Source organism: Diceros bicornis, chromosome X (assembly GCF_020826845.1).
Source record: "Diceros bicornis minor isolate mBicDic1 chromosome X, mDicBic1.mat.cur, whole genome shotgun sequence".
Lineage (NCBI taxonomy): Eukaryota > Metazoa > Chordata > Mammalia > Perissodactyla > Rhinocerotidae > Diceros > Diceros bicornis.
The window spans coordinates 97,124,645-97,142,441 of NC_080781.1; the positions used below are offsets into that span (position 1 = coordinate 97,124,645).

Here is a 17,797-nt window from a genome sequence, read left to right on the forward strand (position 1 = left end):
TTTAGTGTTAAATTCTACATTTTATAAGTTTTAAATAGACATATGTATTTATTACCTCCTTATTTTATTGATCTCAAGTCCAAAAGTTGTTTTTTAAATGTCAGAAAATATAACCACATTAATATCACAAAACTAAATATTGATATTTCAAATTACTAGATAAAAAACTATTACATTCTTAAACTTTACTCAGAAGATTGAAATGGAAAAAAGTTGATAGATCTATATAATTTTATAATTTTGCCTGTTGTTACATGAACCAATTTGTAAAAATCAATTATTTAAATTATAACATGCCTTAGTTGTAAATCCGTGTTTATATTATAATTGCATACTTCAAGTAGTAACATACATAATGTAAATTTAAAGTTTTTATAAAGGCAAACATAGTAAATTTAAACAATTACCACCAATGTAGCTTTAAAATATGCCATGAGTTTTCATTTTCTAATATTCTACAATAACTAACTGTGACATTGTCATAGAGATAAAACACATACTCTTTTAAAATGAATTTGAATCTACAAATATTGAATGTAGAAATATTAAAATTGCAACTCTTGGATAGTTCAAGAAAAAAATATCGTGTGTGTAGATAGAGAATGAGGTGAATTTGGGTAAAGGGTATATGGGTGTTCTCTATACTTTACTTATGCTGGCAACTTCTCTACAAGTTTGAAATTATTTCTAAATAAGAAGTTAAAATGAAGAAAGAGACATGAACTGACACAGTGACATAAGTGGAAATCGATGGCGTACTTGGAAATAAATGCGTCTCTTGGATAAGAGTGGGGGAGTATGGTAGTTTATGCCCTTCTTTTCAGCTTAAAAACCAAAGCCATAGCTAAGTTATGAATTTTTGTAAATAACGTTTTCTTCCTTCTGAGAGCTAGTCTTGAAATATAACTAGCTGCTGTTCTATTTTTCCTTCCCTTCTGCAGACCTTGTGTTCCCCATCCTTGAATCCACAAGCAAAGTTCTGTCCCACCCTGTCCAAGTCTGCACAGGGATCAGACATGGGAACTTGTCTGCAGCTATTCTGGACCAGCCGTTTTCTGTTAACCTCGCTGGTAAATGCTCTCTGATCTCATATCGCCTACAGCTGTGTCTTTAATTTCTGTGCTACTCGGTGAGGAATTATCACTACTAGGATCTATAATCAGGTCATTATAAATGACATATTCAGTTCGATAAGGAGGGGTAAGCGGAAGTCATCATCACGATATCATCTATAAGGGGAAATCTGCAACATATGTCATCTTGTAAATCCTCAAAATTCCAGAGTTGAAATGAATGAGACAGTTATGCAATATGTTTCTGCTTGTGAAATTTCAGTTCCTATAGTATTGCTAATAGCACACATGCCATCAATAACACAAACTCATCAAATGTTCCAGTTGAAAGTCATTTTTATTACTGTTATTATTATCATCAGCAGCAGCATCATTATCATTAGCACAAAACTAAATACAGTAATAAAAGAAAAGAAAATCACACCTCAAAGGCATGTGCCTTGCTGACAGTGAGTCAACATTATCTTCATGTACAAGGGACAGCACCCTGAGGAGAAAGACCGTATCACAGCTTGACAATCAATTCAAGAATTCAGCCAACATTACTCAGCACCTAGGCACAATGGGAGATTTTAAAATGTGTACAAGAATCCCTGCTTTCAAGGAGATTTACAGTCTAGTAGGAGGTATAGAAGAACACCAAAAAGAACATGGGGCCACATGAGATCAGTGACATAATGGAATCAGTGCCATGTATGAAGTGTTATTGGAGAGGGGCATCACAAGAGATTAACATCATATTCAGTGGGCAATCAAAAGAGGCTCCATAGAGAAGGTGGCATATGAGCTGGGCTTTGAGGAACTAAAAGGATTTTGGCAGACTGGCATGTGGAGAAGGCACACTACAGATGGAGAGAACAGTGTGGGCCAAAGCATGGCTAGGGGAAAGTTTGTGGCATGTTTGGGGAGATAATAATAGTCCACTTTGGCTGGTGTATGAGATCTATTTAAGTGGCAATGGTGTATAAAATGCTGCAAGTTATATGGGGACCATATTTTGAATGGCTCTGAATGACAGACTAAGATTTCTGATCTTTAATTCATGTCACAGAAACTATATTTATTCACAGCAATAAAATATGCAGTTATTTGTGAAGAGATATGGTCATTTCACTTCCAGATTTCTTAGGGAAACTCAAGTGGTTTCTAGGAAATGTTATTGCCTTGCTATCAAAAATGTCCCAGCAGATAACACCAAGCAATCTATAGTAAATTTTCCTATTTTGCATACAACTAAATCTCTTTCCTCAAAGTCTATTCTTTCCATCCATCCAGGGACCACATCTCTTCTCACTCCCAGCTCCAGCCCCACCAGTTCCTGTGACATTTGATCCCTTGAGGCAAGTCTAATTTAGGATTTCCAGCCACAACTGCCACCTTGAAACTAGGACTTACAACCTTGAGAAGTGAGAGTAGTGGTGGTGGGGGTAGTGAACAATGTCATGAAAATGTAGCCATCTGAGAAGTTCTATGGAATTCCCATCATAAGAGTCAAGCTTAGTTCTTTGAAACTAGAGTTCCTGGTCTTCCGCTCAGTTTGGTCTGGAGGACAAATGGAGGGGTCCTAGAACTCATAGTGCCTAATTAAAATCATCTTTTAAAGTTTCCTCTTATTGTCAAGGGATTCCTTAAAGGAATGGCATTTCATCTGGGTTACAAGTTATTCAAAGTCCTCCTGAGTCTGAGGCTGTTGAAGCTGTGGATAGACTGAGGTGACTTTCTTTTTCTGACCAAGGAATCCTGTTGGGCTTTGTCTGTGCCCAACAGGCTGGTAGTTGGGAACTTCTCTAGGGCACTGACAGTTCAAAGATGCTATAGAGTGGTTGTATTAGGTAACCAAGCCAAAGAAGTAAGCTACTTAGACCAACCTGGAAAAGCTTAGAATAACAAAGTTGCCATGGCCACACTTCCTGCAGCTAGTCAGTCTTTCAGCTCTTTCCTGAAATGAGACTTCCTCTGTAGGAAGTCATGGATAGCTGTAGTGAGGCCCCATGTCACACTGGACCTTAGGATGACCAGGGAGCCTCCACGGTAGATCAGGAACACCTTTCGGCCCCGAGTGTCCCACACGTCCTGGGCAGAGGCCCACAGGCTTGGCATGCTCTGCCAGCCAATTTGGGACTGCATATTGGCAACTAGCACAATCAGAGGATACAGAACCAGGCAGGTGATTGTTCCATTGACACTCCCAGACACCAAGGCAGGAACCCAGTGGGGCAGGCCTTGCTCTGCCAAGCCATCCTGGATGGGGTCCTTGAAGGAGAAATACAGAGCACTCCCCAGGCTGTTCCTGAGAAGGACAGGCCAGAAACCACGATAGTAGCCCAGGGACAGCCGCCCCCAAAGCCCATAAGAGTTGAATTCCTTGAGAATACTGAAGGTGCTGGGGAAGCGAGCTTGCTTGCGACCATCCTGGAGCACATTTTGCACCCTTTCAAAGGGGCTGAGTGCCACAGCCTCCACCACACCAGACATGAGCCCTGCAGCCCAGCGGTGTGCCAGGGAGTGTGGCCCAACAGGGGAGAGAGAGCACAGCAGGCTGTCATAAGTCCCAAACAGTAAAGTCCCTTGCAGTGTCTTGGAGAGAAGAGGTGGGTAGATTCCCCGGTAGAAGTACTGAGGGCCTTCATGCCAAAGCTGTCGCACAGCCTCTGACACTGCCATAGCATGGATCTGTTGCCGGAACACAACCTTATAAATAGGAAAGGTCAGAAAAGTAGACATAAAGTTGGAAACAGCCCCGAGGGCGTAGGCCTGGGAATGCCAGCTTTTCTTTGCTGGAGCCTCTGCTCGTGTCCGGTGCTGAAGCTCCTTCCCGGGAAAGTGGTCCTGTTCCCCCATGCTGAATACAACTGGGTGCAGATGCAAGAAACTGGCAAGAGTGGAAAACAAGAAGTTAGATGGACCATTAAATCTGTTGGTGATCATTTTCACTGCTTAGAAACAGAGCCCCAAGAAACTCAGCTCTAAGGAAACAAGCAACTCTTCGGGCCAATTTCTGAGAAATAGGCACACTCTTAAGAAAGAAATCAACCTTAAATTAAAACAAAGGCAGTTAGTTTTTCTGAACAGTCGCCTCTCTAGTGTTTTGCTGACACAGCAAATATTCTAATATTCAAAGAAGGTTTAAGATTGAAGAAAGTGAAATTGTGGAAGGAGGGCTCCAAAACCTATTTCATTCAACTTTCACCCCATGAAATTCTGCATTTAATAAACCGCTAAAATAATAACTTGTTTTCTTTCCAAAAAGTGGCACTATCTCGTAGAGGCAGAAAGACATTCAAAAGTTACAGTGTGATACTTTCTCTAAAAGTTGGTAGTAAATTTGGGGAGCAGGGAGTCTCCCTTGCCTCTCTTTCTGTAGATTCCTGACCATGTTGTGGCTGTTTCATGGCAACGCCCTGCCCTCCCCCACCCACCAGTTGAGGAAGAAAAAAAGTAGCTGTTCCTGGTAGTTCGGCACCAAAAGACTTCACACCTGGCAATTTCCAAGCCTAACCTTGTAGACCTGTAGCTGTATAATAGAGCAGGGGTTCTGAACCTTGACACTATTGACATTTTGGGCCCGATAATTCTTTGCTGTAGGTGCCCATTTTGTGCACCGTAGGATGTTTAGCAGCATCCTGGCCTCTTCTCGTTGGATGCCAATAGCACCATTTGTGACCCACTCAGCTATGACAAAGAAAAATATCTCCAGACACTGCCATATTTCCCCTGGAGAGTGGGGGCAAAATTGCCCCTCGTTCAGAACCACTATACAGAGGGAAGAGGCAGTGCGAGGACTCTAAACTATTGCTCCCATCCCAGAATGGTCCAGGAGCAGGTAAACGGTTTGAGAGGTAAACGGGGAGTCAGGGAACAAGAAGGAAATTTGGAATCAAGGGAAAATGAATGCTCAGTGCAGATCTGAGAAGCTGAGGGATTTTGTTGTGAAATAAATAGGGTCCCCACTGGGCGGAGGACAGAATGCGCTGCAGTGGGAGATGGTGTGTGGAGGAGAGGACGCATAGAGCTGTATGGCTAGGGGGGAGGAGAGGGGAGAGGGCACCATGACCCATGACCAGGCAGGGGACTCACATCTAGATTGACAGGTAGCCTAGCAGGAATTGCAGACCCAGAGGTTTCACATGGAACCCTGGGCTGTGTGGTCCTGAGGGAAGGAGGGTGTTGGGGCTCTAGCTATACTAGCAGTTGATGGCCTGCTCGAGAGGGACAATAGAGTCAAAGGGGCCCGAGGCTAAGGCCCCGAGGGAGAGGTTGAAGCCAGGCACTATAAGAAGCCCACTGCAGCCTTCCCTGGGCTGCCACACCCAGGACCTGCCTTGAAGTGCTTCTCCTCCCAGAATCACCCCCATCAGCTCCTCCTTGCTTTCTTGCTCCTGCTCCATCCTTGACCCCACAGTCTGACCTTACAACCCTCCCCTCCCTTGAAGAGGGAGGGGGAAGAGAGAGAGCTACACTCTCTCTTCATGGAGGGGGTGGAGGCTCAGGCTCCTGTGCTCTGCCATCACCCCTCCTCCACCCCCACATTCCAGGTTTGCCTTAAGCCTCACCGCCTTAACCCTCATGGCCAGAAGGAGACCGGGAGGGCCTCTCTGCCTCCGACACTTTAGCTGGGAACTGGCTAGGAGCAAAGGCTCAAGACGCCCACTCCTTGCACCCCTCTGGGGCACTTCTGGGCCCCTGGCAGCCACCTCCATCTCTCCCCCACCCCAGGCAGGAGGAAGCTCCACTCAGGACCCCAAAGCCACAGGGGCCCCCAACATTCCCCAGCTCTCCTACCAAGGGACTTCTTCCCCAGGTTTTACCAACACCTAAAGAAGGATGTGTGGTGAGGGAAATGTCTGTCCCCTCTTCTATCTCAGAGTGCAATAATGTTCCACTTCCTTCCCACCTTTTCCTGAGTAACCTCTAAACATGTGTTGACTAACTGCACAAGGCAAGCTGACTTCGCAGAAAGACAACTGGGCTAGGATTTGGCAGGCCAGCATTCCAAATGCCAGATCTGTTATCAACCTCCTGTATGACCTTTAGAAATTCATTGACATCTTGGAGCCTCATCCACCTCAGTTATAAAATGAGCAGACAGAGTGAACCGCTCTCTAGGTATCCTCATACTGTGCATATCACAGGGGGTTGACACAGGGGAATTTGGGCCAATATTTGATAGAGGAATTATGCTTTTATATCCCCGATTCCTTCTGCCATTTTTGTCAAGCATTTTTAGGGATTAAAGGTGAACAATAATTTAGAAATACCTTACCTTAAAAATCTAATTCAACATTTTATAAATCTAATTCTTTCCATTTAACAGGGGAAGAAGGAGTCCACTTTTCTCCCATGTATTTTTCTGTTAAGATGCCAGGCTTTGGGGGCAGACAGACTCGAAACTGAATTCTGCCTCCACCACTTAGCTGTGTGACCTTAGGCAAGACACTTCACTCAGTCTCCATTTCTCAGCTACAAAATAGGACAATAGACCTACCTCCAAAGGTTGTTGCAAAAATTAATAGAATAAAATGAGATAAGTGGTTGAGCATCCATGGCATGGTGGCCTTGATAAAAAGTATTTAAAGAAAAAAAGAAAAAGATGCTTCCCAACCTCACCATCTGTCTCCACAGAGCACGTGCTCCTACAGGTCACTCTCAAGCCAGCCGGAACCAGAGGCAGTGGTATGGTGGAACAAATTCTGTGTTCACATGGGAGGCAGGAAAGATCTTTCTTCTGTGAGTGTAAAGGTGTCATAGAAACAATCCTGGTCAGCCTGGCTCCTTCATATGAATTCCAAAGTAGGGACCACAGAATGGGCCTGGAGTCGGCCTTGAGCAGTTATCCCTTGTATCCTATGATGCGCCTCCTGTGTTTAGAGCCTAGTAAAGTGAGCCCAGGGATTCCAGACTCCCCTGGCCAGTCTAGTCCAGACAGACAGCCTCTGTGACTGCCCCAGGATCCAGCCTCCCATTCATCGGTTCATTCAGGGCATCCCTCAGCTGGTCCTTTGGTTAGCTCACAGACACGTAGTGATCATCCACTAAATCACCATGGGTAAAGCACCGTAGAGCTAGAGGTGAATAGTACTTGGTGCCTTCCCTCAAGGGCTTGGGAATCTAGTGGGGGAGACTGGTAAACAATGAGCTAAACTATACTAGAAGGCAAAATAAAGTGTACACTAATCAAGGTCAGAGTGGAAAGGCAAGAGCAATGTAGTCCACCTGAGAGAGGGAGTGTCTAAAAAATTTCTCTGAGGAGGAGCATCTGACTTGATCCTTAACTGACAAGTAGGCTCTCATTAGGTTGAGGAGTGAGGGCAGGCATTCTAAGCTGACGAAGAGGCTTAAGGCACAGAGGCTTACAAGCATGAGCAGTGCATGGCACTGGGACACAGGCCGTGGGGAGGAGACAGAGCTGTGGCTGACGGATTTAGAATGAGGGCCATATTTGTTTTCCCCACTGCAGCCCATTATAGCATAAAGACACGGGCTCTGGAGTCAGACAGCGTTGTGTTTGAATTTCGCTGTGCGACTTCTTAGTTTTATGACCTTGGCCAAGTCTCTTCACCTCTCTGAGCCTCAGTATCCTTATCTGTATAATGATTGTCATGAAGGTTGCATGAGATGAAGTATATAAAATGCTTAGCATAGTACCCGGGATATTAGTTACTCCATAAGATATATTAGTAGTTTCATTAAAAAGAAAATGAAATCCAAGAATAAAGGTAAGATTACAACTACATTGTTTTAAAGGCTGAAATCAGTCTAATGCACTGGGTTGTCTGCAGAGTGCACTTTAAATTGCTTGTTTGGAAGACAGCAGATAAGAGCTGTTCATGGGCTTTGGAGTTTGACAGCCCTGGGCTGGAGTCCCAGCGCCTCCACTTACGAGTTATGTGGCCTTATAGAAGTTGCTTAACTTCCCTTAAACTCAGTTTCCCCGTCTGCAAAATGGGATAAAAATGCCTGTCTCAACAGGGTTGCTGAGAAGCTTAAATCAGACAACAGATGGAAAGTTCCTGGCACAGAGCAGGCAGGCAGCCAAGGGCAGCTATTATTGTTTCAACTGAAAGCTTTATCTCCTAACCTTCAAGCTTTTAAGGTTTCTTTGTTGAAATTGGAAAATGTGGTCTCATTAGAGCCATGAATTGGAACACACTCTCACACATGAGGCCAGAGATAAGGGATGCTCTGTATCCAGTTGGAGCCAGCTTAGCAAATCCTCCTCCCAGCCTTGCATGAAGAGCCCCTCGCTTTGTTCTAATGGCCCAATCCAGGCACCTTTACACAATCCATTTCCTTTCACTTTTTTTTTGTTAGAGCTCTAAAACCTATTCTTTGTCATATTTGATCTCACCCCACCAGGCCCAACTGCAGATCACCTAATTCGGTGATAAAGCCAATTTAAACACAGAACAAGAGTCTGCTGAGACCCAGGATCATATGTCATGGTACTGGGGAGAGCAGAAGCAAGAGTCTGAAGGAAGCCCAAGAGCTACTGCCAGCATAGCCCCTGATTGTGTGAGGTGAGCTTTCTCTCTACCTCTCACACCCTCTACCCTCTACCACCCCTCACTGATCCATCTGCAAGAGAAAAGCCACAGTACTCATATAGAAGGTGCTTCACCTCCAAATTTGAATTGTTTACTCCAAGGAACTCTAGGTCTTGGGGTTGTGAATAAGAAGGCAGAAAGGTGCAGGTAAGGTACCTTGGTGGGCTGAAGACAAACCCAACAGCAGTCGAGGGGCATCAGATTGTTCATTTGCTTCTAAGCATCAGGAGTCAAGAACAAGTCCCACAAGGGGCCTCTTAGCCACAATCTACAGAAGGGAACTAAGACTTGCTCTCCAAGAACCAGAAGTCATGGAAAATGGAGGTTTCTCAGTTACTGGGCTTCATGGCCCATTCACTCTAGACAGCCCTGCATGCCGTTTCCATGGAGTTGCTCCTTCTCTGGGGCCAGTGATGCCAAATCCAGCAAAGGAGAGGTCCCCTCAAGAGCTCACAGAAGGGCAACCTAGCAACCTATCCTCAAGCCAGGAAATGAAAGAGCTGTATCAGCGGCAGAGAGCTGTGGTTCGGGGGTTAGGTCAAATTGTGTTTCATTTCTCACACTTCTTCCTCAAGTACAAGTTGAAAGATGAAGATGTTACAAAGAATGCTTGTAGGGGAGTGATTATTAACCATTTCTGGGCCACAGACTCATCTGAAAATCTACAAAGCTATGGACTTAGAAAAATATAGAGTCCAAATTCTTTGTAAATAGTTTTAGGAAGGAGCCTAGGTAGTAACCTCTGCTCTGCAGTTACACTTCATGACAGATACGCTGTGAACAGATACACTGGCAGCAGGCGCATTTACTTATTACCCTCAGCATGATATGGTGTCATCACAGTGGTTCACAAACCTTCCTACACCTCAGAATTAACTACAACACTGGTTAAAAATATAAAACACACTCCCCACCCCTAGTCCTAGTAAATCCTAATCGCCCAGAGGTGGAACTCAGGAATCTGTATTTCTAACAAGATCTCCAAAATGATTCTGAGGCAGCCAGCCTTGTACCTATACTTCGGTTAACAGCATGGGTTCTGGCACCAGAGAGACTTGGTCCAAATTTTGGCTTCACCTTGTAATTTCAGGCAAGTCATTTCACCCCTCTGAGCTTTGTCTCCTTTGGGGTCATAAGCTGTAGAAATCATGTTTTACTTTTTTTTTTTTTAATAAACAGGCAGCTTGTTGTAGTGTAAAACATAGTGTAAAAAAGAGAAAGTGCCTCAGTTTCCTCTTCTGTACAGTGGGTACCATAAAAATTGCCTACCTCTTCCCCACACCTCTCCCCGTTGCCTTCCCACCCCCTCCCTCAGCACTACCATCACATCAAGACTGCTACTGAGACGGTTTGAGACCACTGATGTAAAAATGCTCTCTGGCAGCTCAGCTGGGCAAATAGTTGGAATCTAGAGAATAGACTTGAGTGCAAAATCAGATGCTGATACTTATCTGCTGTATGATGCAGGGCAAGACGCCTAACTTTTGTTTCCTCATCTGTAAAAGGGAGATAATAGTCCTTGCTCAGTAATTCTACATAGTTCCAAATGGGGCCTCCCGTCTCCACTTGGGCTTTTCTCCACTAACCCTCAATCTGAGAGTAGAGAGGATTGTTTACAAGGGGCAGCCTTTGAAATCAGACATGTCGACTTTGGTGTGAGCTGTTAGCTCTGCACCTCCTAACCGTACTGCCTGGGTGCTTAAGTTCCCTCTCTGTTAAATGGGCATGCTGCTACCTTCCTCATAACGCCGCTGAGAAGAATAAATGAGACGTCCGTGCAAGCGCATTTGCACGCAGAAAGCGCTCAGTAAGTGCTTTTTCCCCGCCTCCCCGTATACAAAGGTGAGGAACTCATTGTTCACTTGATTTCTGTCCCACCTCGTGTTTAAGGCATCCGGTCTCAAAGCGCGGAGGAGAGTCGAGGCGGAAGGGGAGAGGGAGAAGGGAAGCGAGAGGGAAGCAGCAAACTCACGGGTAAAATGCAAATCGGCCCGGTCCGTGCGTCCCAGCTGCACTTGACACCGCGCCGGCTCCCGCGCCTGTGTGCCGCAGCCCCCACCAGCCGGCTCCCCCTTTTTGCTAGCAATGGCCTGGGGCTGGAGGCTGAGCGGGGAGGCCGCCCCCGCGCCCCGCGGATTGGCCGCGCCGTCCCGCTCATCACGCTTTTTTGTCTCAATGGGCAGAGGCTAAAAGAAGCAGCGGCTGCTGGGAGGGCCCAGCGGGTGGGCGGGGGCGGCCGCGGCTGCCATGGGAACCGTGTTGCCTCTACTGGGCTATCCCTCGCTGGGCAGCCGTGCGAGGCAGCTCCATCCAGCAGCTCTGGGTCGCTTAGCGGCCGAGGAGGCGTCATCCTTTTCCCCTGCAGGGCTGCAGAGACCAGAAAGCGGCATTCGCGGCTGTCCACATCAGAGCGTCTGCTGCCCTCCAGCTGAGCACAGGTAAAGAAAGGGGGCGCTATTGCTGGGCGCAGAGAGAGGAGGGGGAAGCCCCAGCAGTACTGGGCGGCTCCCGGCTTGGGGAATCGATAACTCTGAGGCAGGGTAGGGAGCACTCTCGTGGCCCAGCTGCGCTGAGGGTGGAGGTGGGGGTTCAAATGGATGTTGCTGAATGGGTAGGATTTGCCTGGATTGAGGGGGGCGCTTTCAGGGGGTAGGAAGGGGCGAGGCGAGGAGAATTGCAAGCTGCCCGCCTTGATTCCCTCTGCATCTCCTCATTTCTTCCCGGGGAGGAATACGTGGGTGTGCGTGTCCAACTCCTATTCCTTTTCGCCATGGCAGGCCATCAAAGCCGAATCCAAACTTGAATTGTGTGTGGCTGATTGCAGAGCTGGTAGGCCGACGGTTTCCCCGAGAAAATGTAATGGAGGGTTCGCTTTGGCTTGTATTCAGAAGGTGGGAGAGGGAATTTTCCGTCTGGCTAAAGCTGAGGGTGGGGGAGCAGGATGAGGGATGAGACGTGTTTCTGACCCTTCCCTTCCCTGCCTTCCGCGACCCCGCAGTCTTGACACCCTGAGGACTGGGATCTGCAACCCCCGCTGGACAGAGGCGAGCTTTTTCACGGAGGGCACCTGTTGCAGAGACTACGAGTGAAATAAAGGCGCTCACTGGTTTCCCAGCTGTGTAAGAATCTAATAACGGGGGAAACTTGGAGAAGGGGGTGTGGTTGAGACCTGAGGCCATGAGTTTGATGGAGATCTTATTTATTAACACAAATCTGTGAGACTTAGACCATCGCACTCTATTTTGAGAGCCCAATATTGGCTCCATACACTATTTCACCAAGAATTTGAAACAACAGTTGCCCTCGCTCCTGGAGGACTGGCGGGAGGGGATGGATGTGGCTCCGAAGAGCACCCTGCTAGCAGGAGAACACCTGCTAGCTCCTGAAGGTCGTAATTGCCAGACTCCTGCAGGGTATTTTTGGGGCAGTGGGCAAATGTACAATGTATTCCAGGGTGTTCAGGAAGGTAGCGAGAGCGACTGCAGATTGCTTCCCTGCAGTCCACTACCTTATAGACCTTTTTTTTCCTTTTCTTTACAGTCCCTACCGGGATACAAGGAAGGCAGAACCCGGGAACATTGCTTTTGGGATTCCTCCTGCTCATTAGGCTTTTCTAAAAAGCTTGAGCATCTTGTTAAATTCAGATAGACCGTCATCGTCTGTCATGGCTAGCATCATTTCACATGTGGGTAATAGCTGGCGGCAGAACACAGCCTTGCCGCCTTGGGCCCATTCCATGTTGAGGTCCCTGGGGAGGAGTCTTCGTCCTTTAAGGGTCAACATGGCAGAAAGAAACATGAAGTTGTTCTCCGGGAGGGTGGTGCCAGCCCAGGGGGAAGAAACCTTTGAAAACTGGCTGATCCAGATCAATGGGGTCCTGCCAGATTGGAATATGTCCGAGGAGGAAAAGCTCAAGCGCTTGATGAAAACCCTTAGGGGCCCCGCCAGGGAGGTCATGCGTTTACTCCAGGCGGCCAACCCCAACCTAAGCGTGGCAGATTTCTTGCGCGCGATGAAATTGGTATTTGGGGAGTCTGAAAGCAGTGTCACTGCCCATGGTAAATTTTTTAACACTCTGCAGGCACAAGGGGAGAAAGCCTCCCTTTATGTGATCCGTTTAGAGGTGCAGCTCCAGAATGCTATTCAGGCAGGGGTCATAGCTCAGAAAGATGCAAACCAGACTCGCCTGCAGCAACTCCTTTTAGGGGCTGAGCTGAATGGGGACCTGCGCTTCAGGCTGAAGCATCTTCTCAGGATGTATGCAAGTGATCAGGAGCATCTTCCTAATTTCCTGGAGTTAATCAAGATGATAAGGGAGGAAGAGGATTGGGATGACACTTATATGAAACTGAAGCGGCCCAAAAGATCTGAGCTAATCATGGAGAGGACAGCAAGCCCTGTGGCATTTCAGGGCCTTCAGCTAATAGTGATCAGCAGTGCTGACTGCAACGTGATAGAGATAGATGATACCCTCGATGACTCAGATGAGGATGTGATCCTGGTGGAGTCTCAGGACCCTCTACTTACCTCCATGGATGCCCCTCACCTCAGAGGCAGGGCCAGACCTCAGGATCAAATTCTGGTCATTGATTCTCCCAACAGTTCCCAGGCTCAAGCTCCTTCCACCAGTGGTGCTTCTGGGTATAAGAATGATGGTCCTGAGGATATACGTAGGGCCAGGAAGCAAAAATACACAATCCGTTGTTCATATTGTGGTGAGGAGGGCCACTCAAAGGAAACCTGTGACAATGAGAGCAACAAGGCCCAGGTATTTGAGAATCTGATCATCACCCTGCAGGAGCTGACACGTACAGAGGAGGAGGGATCAAGAGAGGTCCCTGGCGAACACAGTGACCCCTCTGAACCACAGTAAGGTGCTAGACCCAGGCCTAAGTGAACCCTTAACTGTATTCAGAGACTAGCGATGGGAACAACGGCGGTATGTGTTGGGGGGGTGCGGTGACAGAAGGCTTCTTTCTATCTGCATGAATTAATCCACAAAGTGGCTTTCTTTGGGGAAGGAGAGGTCCTGGATACCAGCAAAGTGGAGGTGATCACCTGACCTGTCCCTGCTCCCTCCTCCATCTGCATAAGGGTCTATTTTCTGTATGTGTCTATTTCCTTGATGACTTTATTCTTTTTATGAAAGGAGTATAACTCTTTGTTAAACCTTCAAAAATGAAGGAAAATACAAAAACGAAAGTACAAATTACCTGAAACTCTCTACCCGTATACAACCATTATCAGCCTTTTGATGAATGTCCTTCTGGATATTTCCCTATACCTGTGAATCCAGATAGATATATGTATAGATAAAAGTGATCAAATATAGCTGCTGTTCTATACTGTGTATTTTTTCACCAGACAATATATGCTGCGGACTTCTATGTCAATGAATATATATAAGCATCAAGTTTAATGTCTCTGTGTGTGATATTACTTTTAGGAATATAAAAGAAAAATAAACAAGAAAACTAAATATGGAAGCTATAATGGAGGGAGATCATACTGCAAAGTGGACTTTTTATGCACCTCATTTACAGATGAGGAAAAGGGAAGCTGAAATGGGCTGAATATCTCCCAAAGAGCCCTTTATCAAACCTGACCTGTCTCCTCGATCAGAGTCAAATCTGCACCCACTGTTGCATGGGCTGGTGTGGGGCACAAGACAAAAGATAAGGCACAAGAAAACTTTTGAAGGCAATAGATATTTTTTTTTTTTTTGCTTGTGGTGATGGTTTCACAGGGGTATGCATGTGTCAAAAGTTATACATTTTTTGAATACACTTTAAATATGCGCTGTTTGTTTTGTCAATTATATCACAATAAAGCTGTTGAAAATTTTTTGAAAAGTCTGTACCCACTAATAATGTCCCAATGCTTTCTTCTCTAATGCATCCTGAGAAATCTGATGATGGGATGGGAGTGGGGTCAAAAAATGGGAAATGGGTATTTCAGGGGCTCCATTCCTGTTCACTTTAGGTAGAGGCCGCTTGCCCTTCCCTGGGTAGATTCATTAGATTGCTGCTACTGCTGCTTCTGGACAACGCCTGGTGGCAACAAGACTGTCCTTTGGGCTGACACTGCCTTCTGCCTCCTCCCAAATTACAGAGAAAGCAGCTACTCATGAGAGTTCAGTACCAGGAGCCTCAGCACCCCCAAAGCCTCACCCTAGCTACAAGCTAGAGGACACCAGCAGCCCAAGGACTCCAGGCTAACCTCTCCCTGACCCCAAAAATGGGAATAGCCAGGGAAGGATGAAAAGCAATCCGGATGCCAGGGCATGTGAAAAAACGTGGGAATTAGCCCTCATACCCTTTTAGAACTGAGAGCATTAATAGGGGAGAGAGAGCACAGAAGGACCTTCCTGGACACCAGCTCCTGCCCCACCTCATGGTCTCATATGGGAGGGTGAATAAAAATGACGTGTGACTTCAGTCCTTGAGGGTTCCATGTTCCTTGTAGGTATATCACTTCCTATCCTTGTGAGCAGGACAAGGTTGGTAGGGGGATGATTTCATTTAAGGCAGGGAGTGAAGTGAAATGAATGCAGACGTGAGGAAGTTTGTCAGGAAGGAAACAGGGATGAGCGGACAGAATGCGCTGCAGTGGGAGATGGTGTGTGGAGGAGAGGACGCATAGAGCTGTATGGCTAGGGGGGAGGAGGAGAGGGGAGAGGGCACCATGACCCATGACCAGGCAGGGGACTCACATCTAGATTGACAGGTAGCCTAGCAGGAATTGCAGACCCAGAGGTTTCACATGGAACCCTGGGCTGTGTGGTCCTGAGGGAAGGAGGGTGTTGGGGCTCTAGCTATACTAGCAGTTGATGGCCTGCTCGAGAGGGACAATAGAGTCAAAGGGGCCCGAGGCTAAGGCCCCGAGGGAGAGGTTGAAGCCAGGCACTATAAGAAGCCCACTGCAGCCTTCCCTGGGCTGCCACACCCAGGACCTGCCTTGAAGTGCTTCTCCTCCCAGAATCACCCCCATCAGCTCCTCCTTGCTTTCTTGCTCCTGCTCCATCCTTGACCCCACAGTCTGACCTTACAACCCTCCCCTCCCTTGAAGAGGGAGGGGGAAGAGAGAGAGCTACACTCTCTCTTCATGGAGGGGGTGGAGGCTCAGGCTCCTGTGCTCTGCCATCACCCCTCCTCCACCCCCACATTCCAGGTTTGCCTTAAGCCTCACCGCCTTAACCCTCATGGCCAGAAGGAGACCGGGAGGGCCTCTCTGCCTCCGACACTTTAGCTGGGAACTGGCTAGGAGCAAAGGCTCAAGACGCCCACTCCTTGCACCCCTCTGGGGCACTTCTGGGCCCCTGGCAGCCACCTCCATCTCTCCCCCACCCCAGGCAGGAGGAAGCTCCACTCAGGACCCCAAAGCCACAGGGGCCCCCAACATTCCCTGACTCTTGTAGGTTTAGAGCCCTTTATTCCTCCCTACACCTCTCTAAATCTACCCTTGGAGGTGATCTGCCCTCTCATCTCTCCTAGATTACAATATCATTCCTCTTTTTGCTCACCTTTTCTCAATTTTACTCTATACATGCTTGTTGAATGATTTACCCAGGTAAACAGTTTATGCTGTCATAATTTCTTTCTGGGACCAGGTAGAGCAAAAAAAAAAAAATAAGTAAACGCTACACCTACCACCACCCTCCTTTTAACTGGAGTTTGCTTGGGGATTCAGTACAAGTCCCTGTTTTGAAAACCTGTTCTGTGATTCATCCCCTTTTCTGCCCTCTCCCATCCTCTTCTCTGTTGTGTAAACTTGAAATTGTCTAAATTTTTATTTCAGCAAAATGATGCAAACCTGATACTTTATTTCACTTTGTGTAACACTGGCTTTTCCTTTATTCAGGAAATAGGTATTTTCCCTATTGGGAAGACATGGGAGACCTGGGCATTCAGATCAGAATAAGGGAGTTAGCTGAAAGAAGGCTTTTAGAGAATTTTGTCTGACAGCTTTCATTTAAGATTATGAGTTTTTCCCTTCCTTTCACCCTTCATTCTCATTAGTCGCCAAGAGATTAAATGAGTCTTTTGTCAGGAGAAAGCAGCATTTGAATGACCTTCTTTTGCACCATCTCCCTCCTAGATACTATTTTCCCTTGGTTTCCATGACCCCCCTGTCTCATAGTTTCCCTCTTCCAGACCTTTTGGTGCCTACTGTTCAGTCTCCTTTGCTGAATCTTCTTTCTCTTCCTGATCCTTCAATAACAGCGATCAAAATTAAAATCTCCACAACTGGGGTTTACCAAAAGCTTAGTATGTGTCAGGCACCCTTATGCTAAGCCCTTTAAATGCAGTAGCTCTTTAATGCTCATAGCAACCCCATAAAATCGCTATTACTTTCTCTTTCTAATTTTCTATTAATATTAATTTAATTACTATTAATTGCCACATATTTCAGATGAGGAAATAGGCTAGAAAGTTGGGAAATTACCTTGGGTCACGCAGCTCTTTAGTGGTGGAGCCAGGGATGAGACACCTGGCTGACTGACTCCAAAGCCGGTGCTCCTTACTCGGGTTAGCTCTCCTGTGCACAGCATCCTGTGATGTAGGTGCTATCGTATCTGCACTAGACACAGGAGGAGACTGAGGTCTACACTCATGAAGTGATCAGCCGAAAGTCATGAGAGCAAGTGGCTTGTGTGTCACACACAAGGATGGAATCTTTAAGGAAAACTTCTTTGACAGAAAAGAGGCCTTTCTACCTTTCTTTTTCTTTCCCTCTGGGTTGCAGCTACCCATCCTGCTGCCTAGAAACCACCACCCCCCATTCAGTCCTATTATCACATTCCATTTAACACTTGTTTCCTGTCTATGCTTTAGGTGCAAATAGTTGTGAATTCAACATATGTAAGAGGAGACAGCAGCAGAAGTCAGTGGAGAATGGAGTAATTGTTCAATTAAGCACTGCTAGGGGGACTTCATCCGATTGGAAAAAAGATCAATTTACTTTCTCTCATGACACCAAATATGAATTCCAGATCAATTTGAGAAATAAATGTAGATTTTACACAAGTGTGTACTAATTATTTAATAATATATTTTGTTGTTATGAAAGAAATAAAAAGAATCAAAGGTTCAAATCAACCCCTTTTAAAACTGCAAGAAAATAAATATTTATTAACTCTCTGGATTGGAGAAAACTTTCTATGGTTAAGAGTGATGAAAT

The 17,797-nt window shown here is 46.3% G+C and overlaps 2 protein-coding genes across 3 annotated transcripts; one reads left to right on the forward strand and one right to left on the reverse strand.

The window, feature by feature from the left end:
• Positions 1 to 1,036: 1,036 nt before the first annotated feature.
• Positions 1,037 to 10,726, reverse strand: SLC25A53 (solute carrier family 25 member 53). The gene is made up of 2 exons (XM_058536427.1): positions 10,590 to 10,726; positions 1,037 to 3,945 (listed from the first exon to the last, which is right to left on the reverse strand). The coding sequence occupies exon 2, from the start codon at positions 3,912 to 3,914 to the stop codon at positions 2,994 to 2,996; it is 921 nt and encodes a 306-aa protein (XP_058392410.1). The 5' UTR covers positions 3,915 to 3,945; positions 10,590 to 10,726; the 3' UTR covers positions 1,037 to 2,993.
• Positions 10,727 to 10,925: 199 nt separating this feature from the next.
• ZCCHC18 (zinc finger CCHC-type containing 18) lies at positions 10,926 to 14,474 on the forward strand. 2 transcript variants are annotated; one of them, XM_058536422.1, is made up of 3 exons: positions 10,926 to 11,055; positions 11,616 to 11,736; positions 12,158 to 14,474. In XM_058536422.1, the coding sequence occupies exon 3, from the start codon at positions 12,282 to 12,284 to the stop codon at positions 13,488 to 13,490; it is 1,209 nt and encodes a 402-aa protein (XP_058392405.1). In that variant the 5' UTR covers positions 10,926 to 11,055; positions 11,616 to 11,736; positions 12,158 to 12,281; the 3' UTR covers positions 13,491 to 14,474. The 2 variants fall into 2 exon arrangements, with proteins under 2 accessions (XP_058392405.1, XP_058392406.1); XM_058536423.1 differs by having other exon boundaries at positions 11,616 to 14,474.
• The last annotated feature ends 3,323 nt before the right edge of the window (positions 14,475 to 17,797 follow it).

Coding starts and splice junctions, on each gene's coding strand:
- SLC25A53 (XM_058536427.1), bottom strand. CDS start 3,914: ATGGGGGAACAGGACCACTTTCCCGGGAAGGAGCTTCAGCACCGGACA.
- ZCCHC18 (XM_058536423.1), top strand. CDS start 12,282: ATGGCTAGCATCATTTCACATGTGGGTAATAGCTGGCGGCAGAACACA.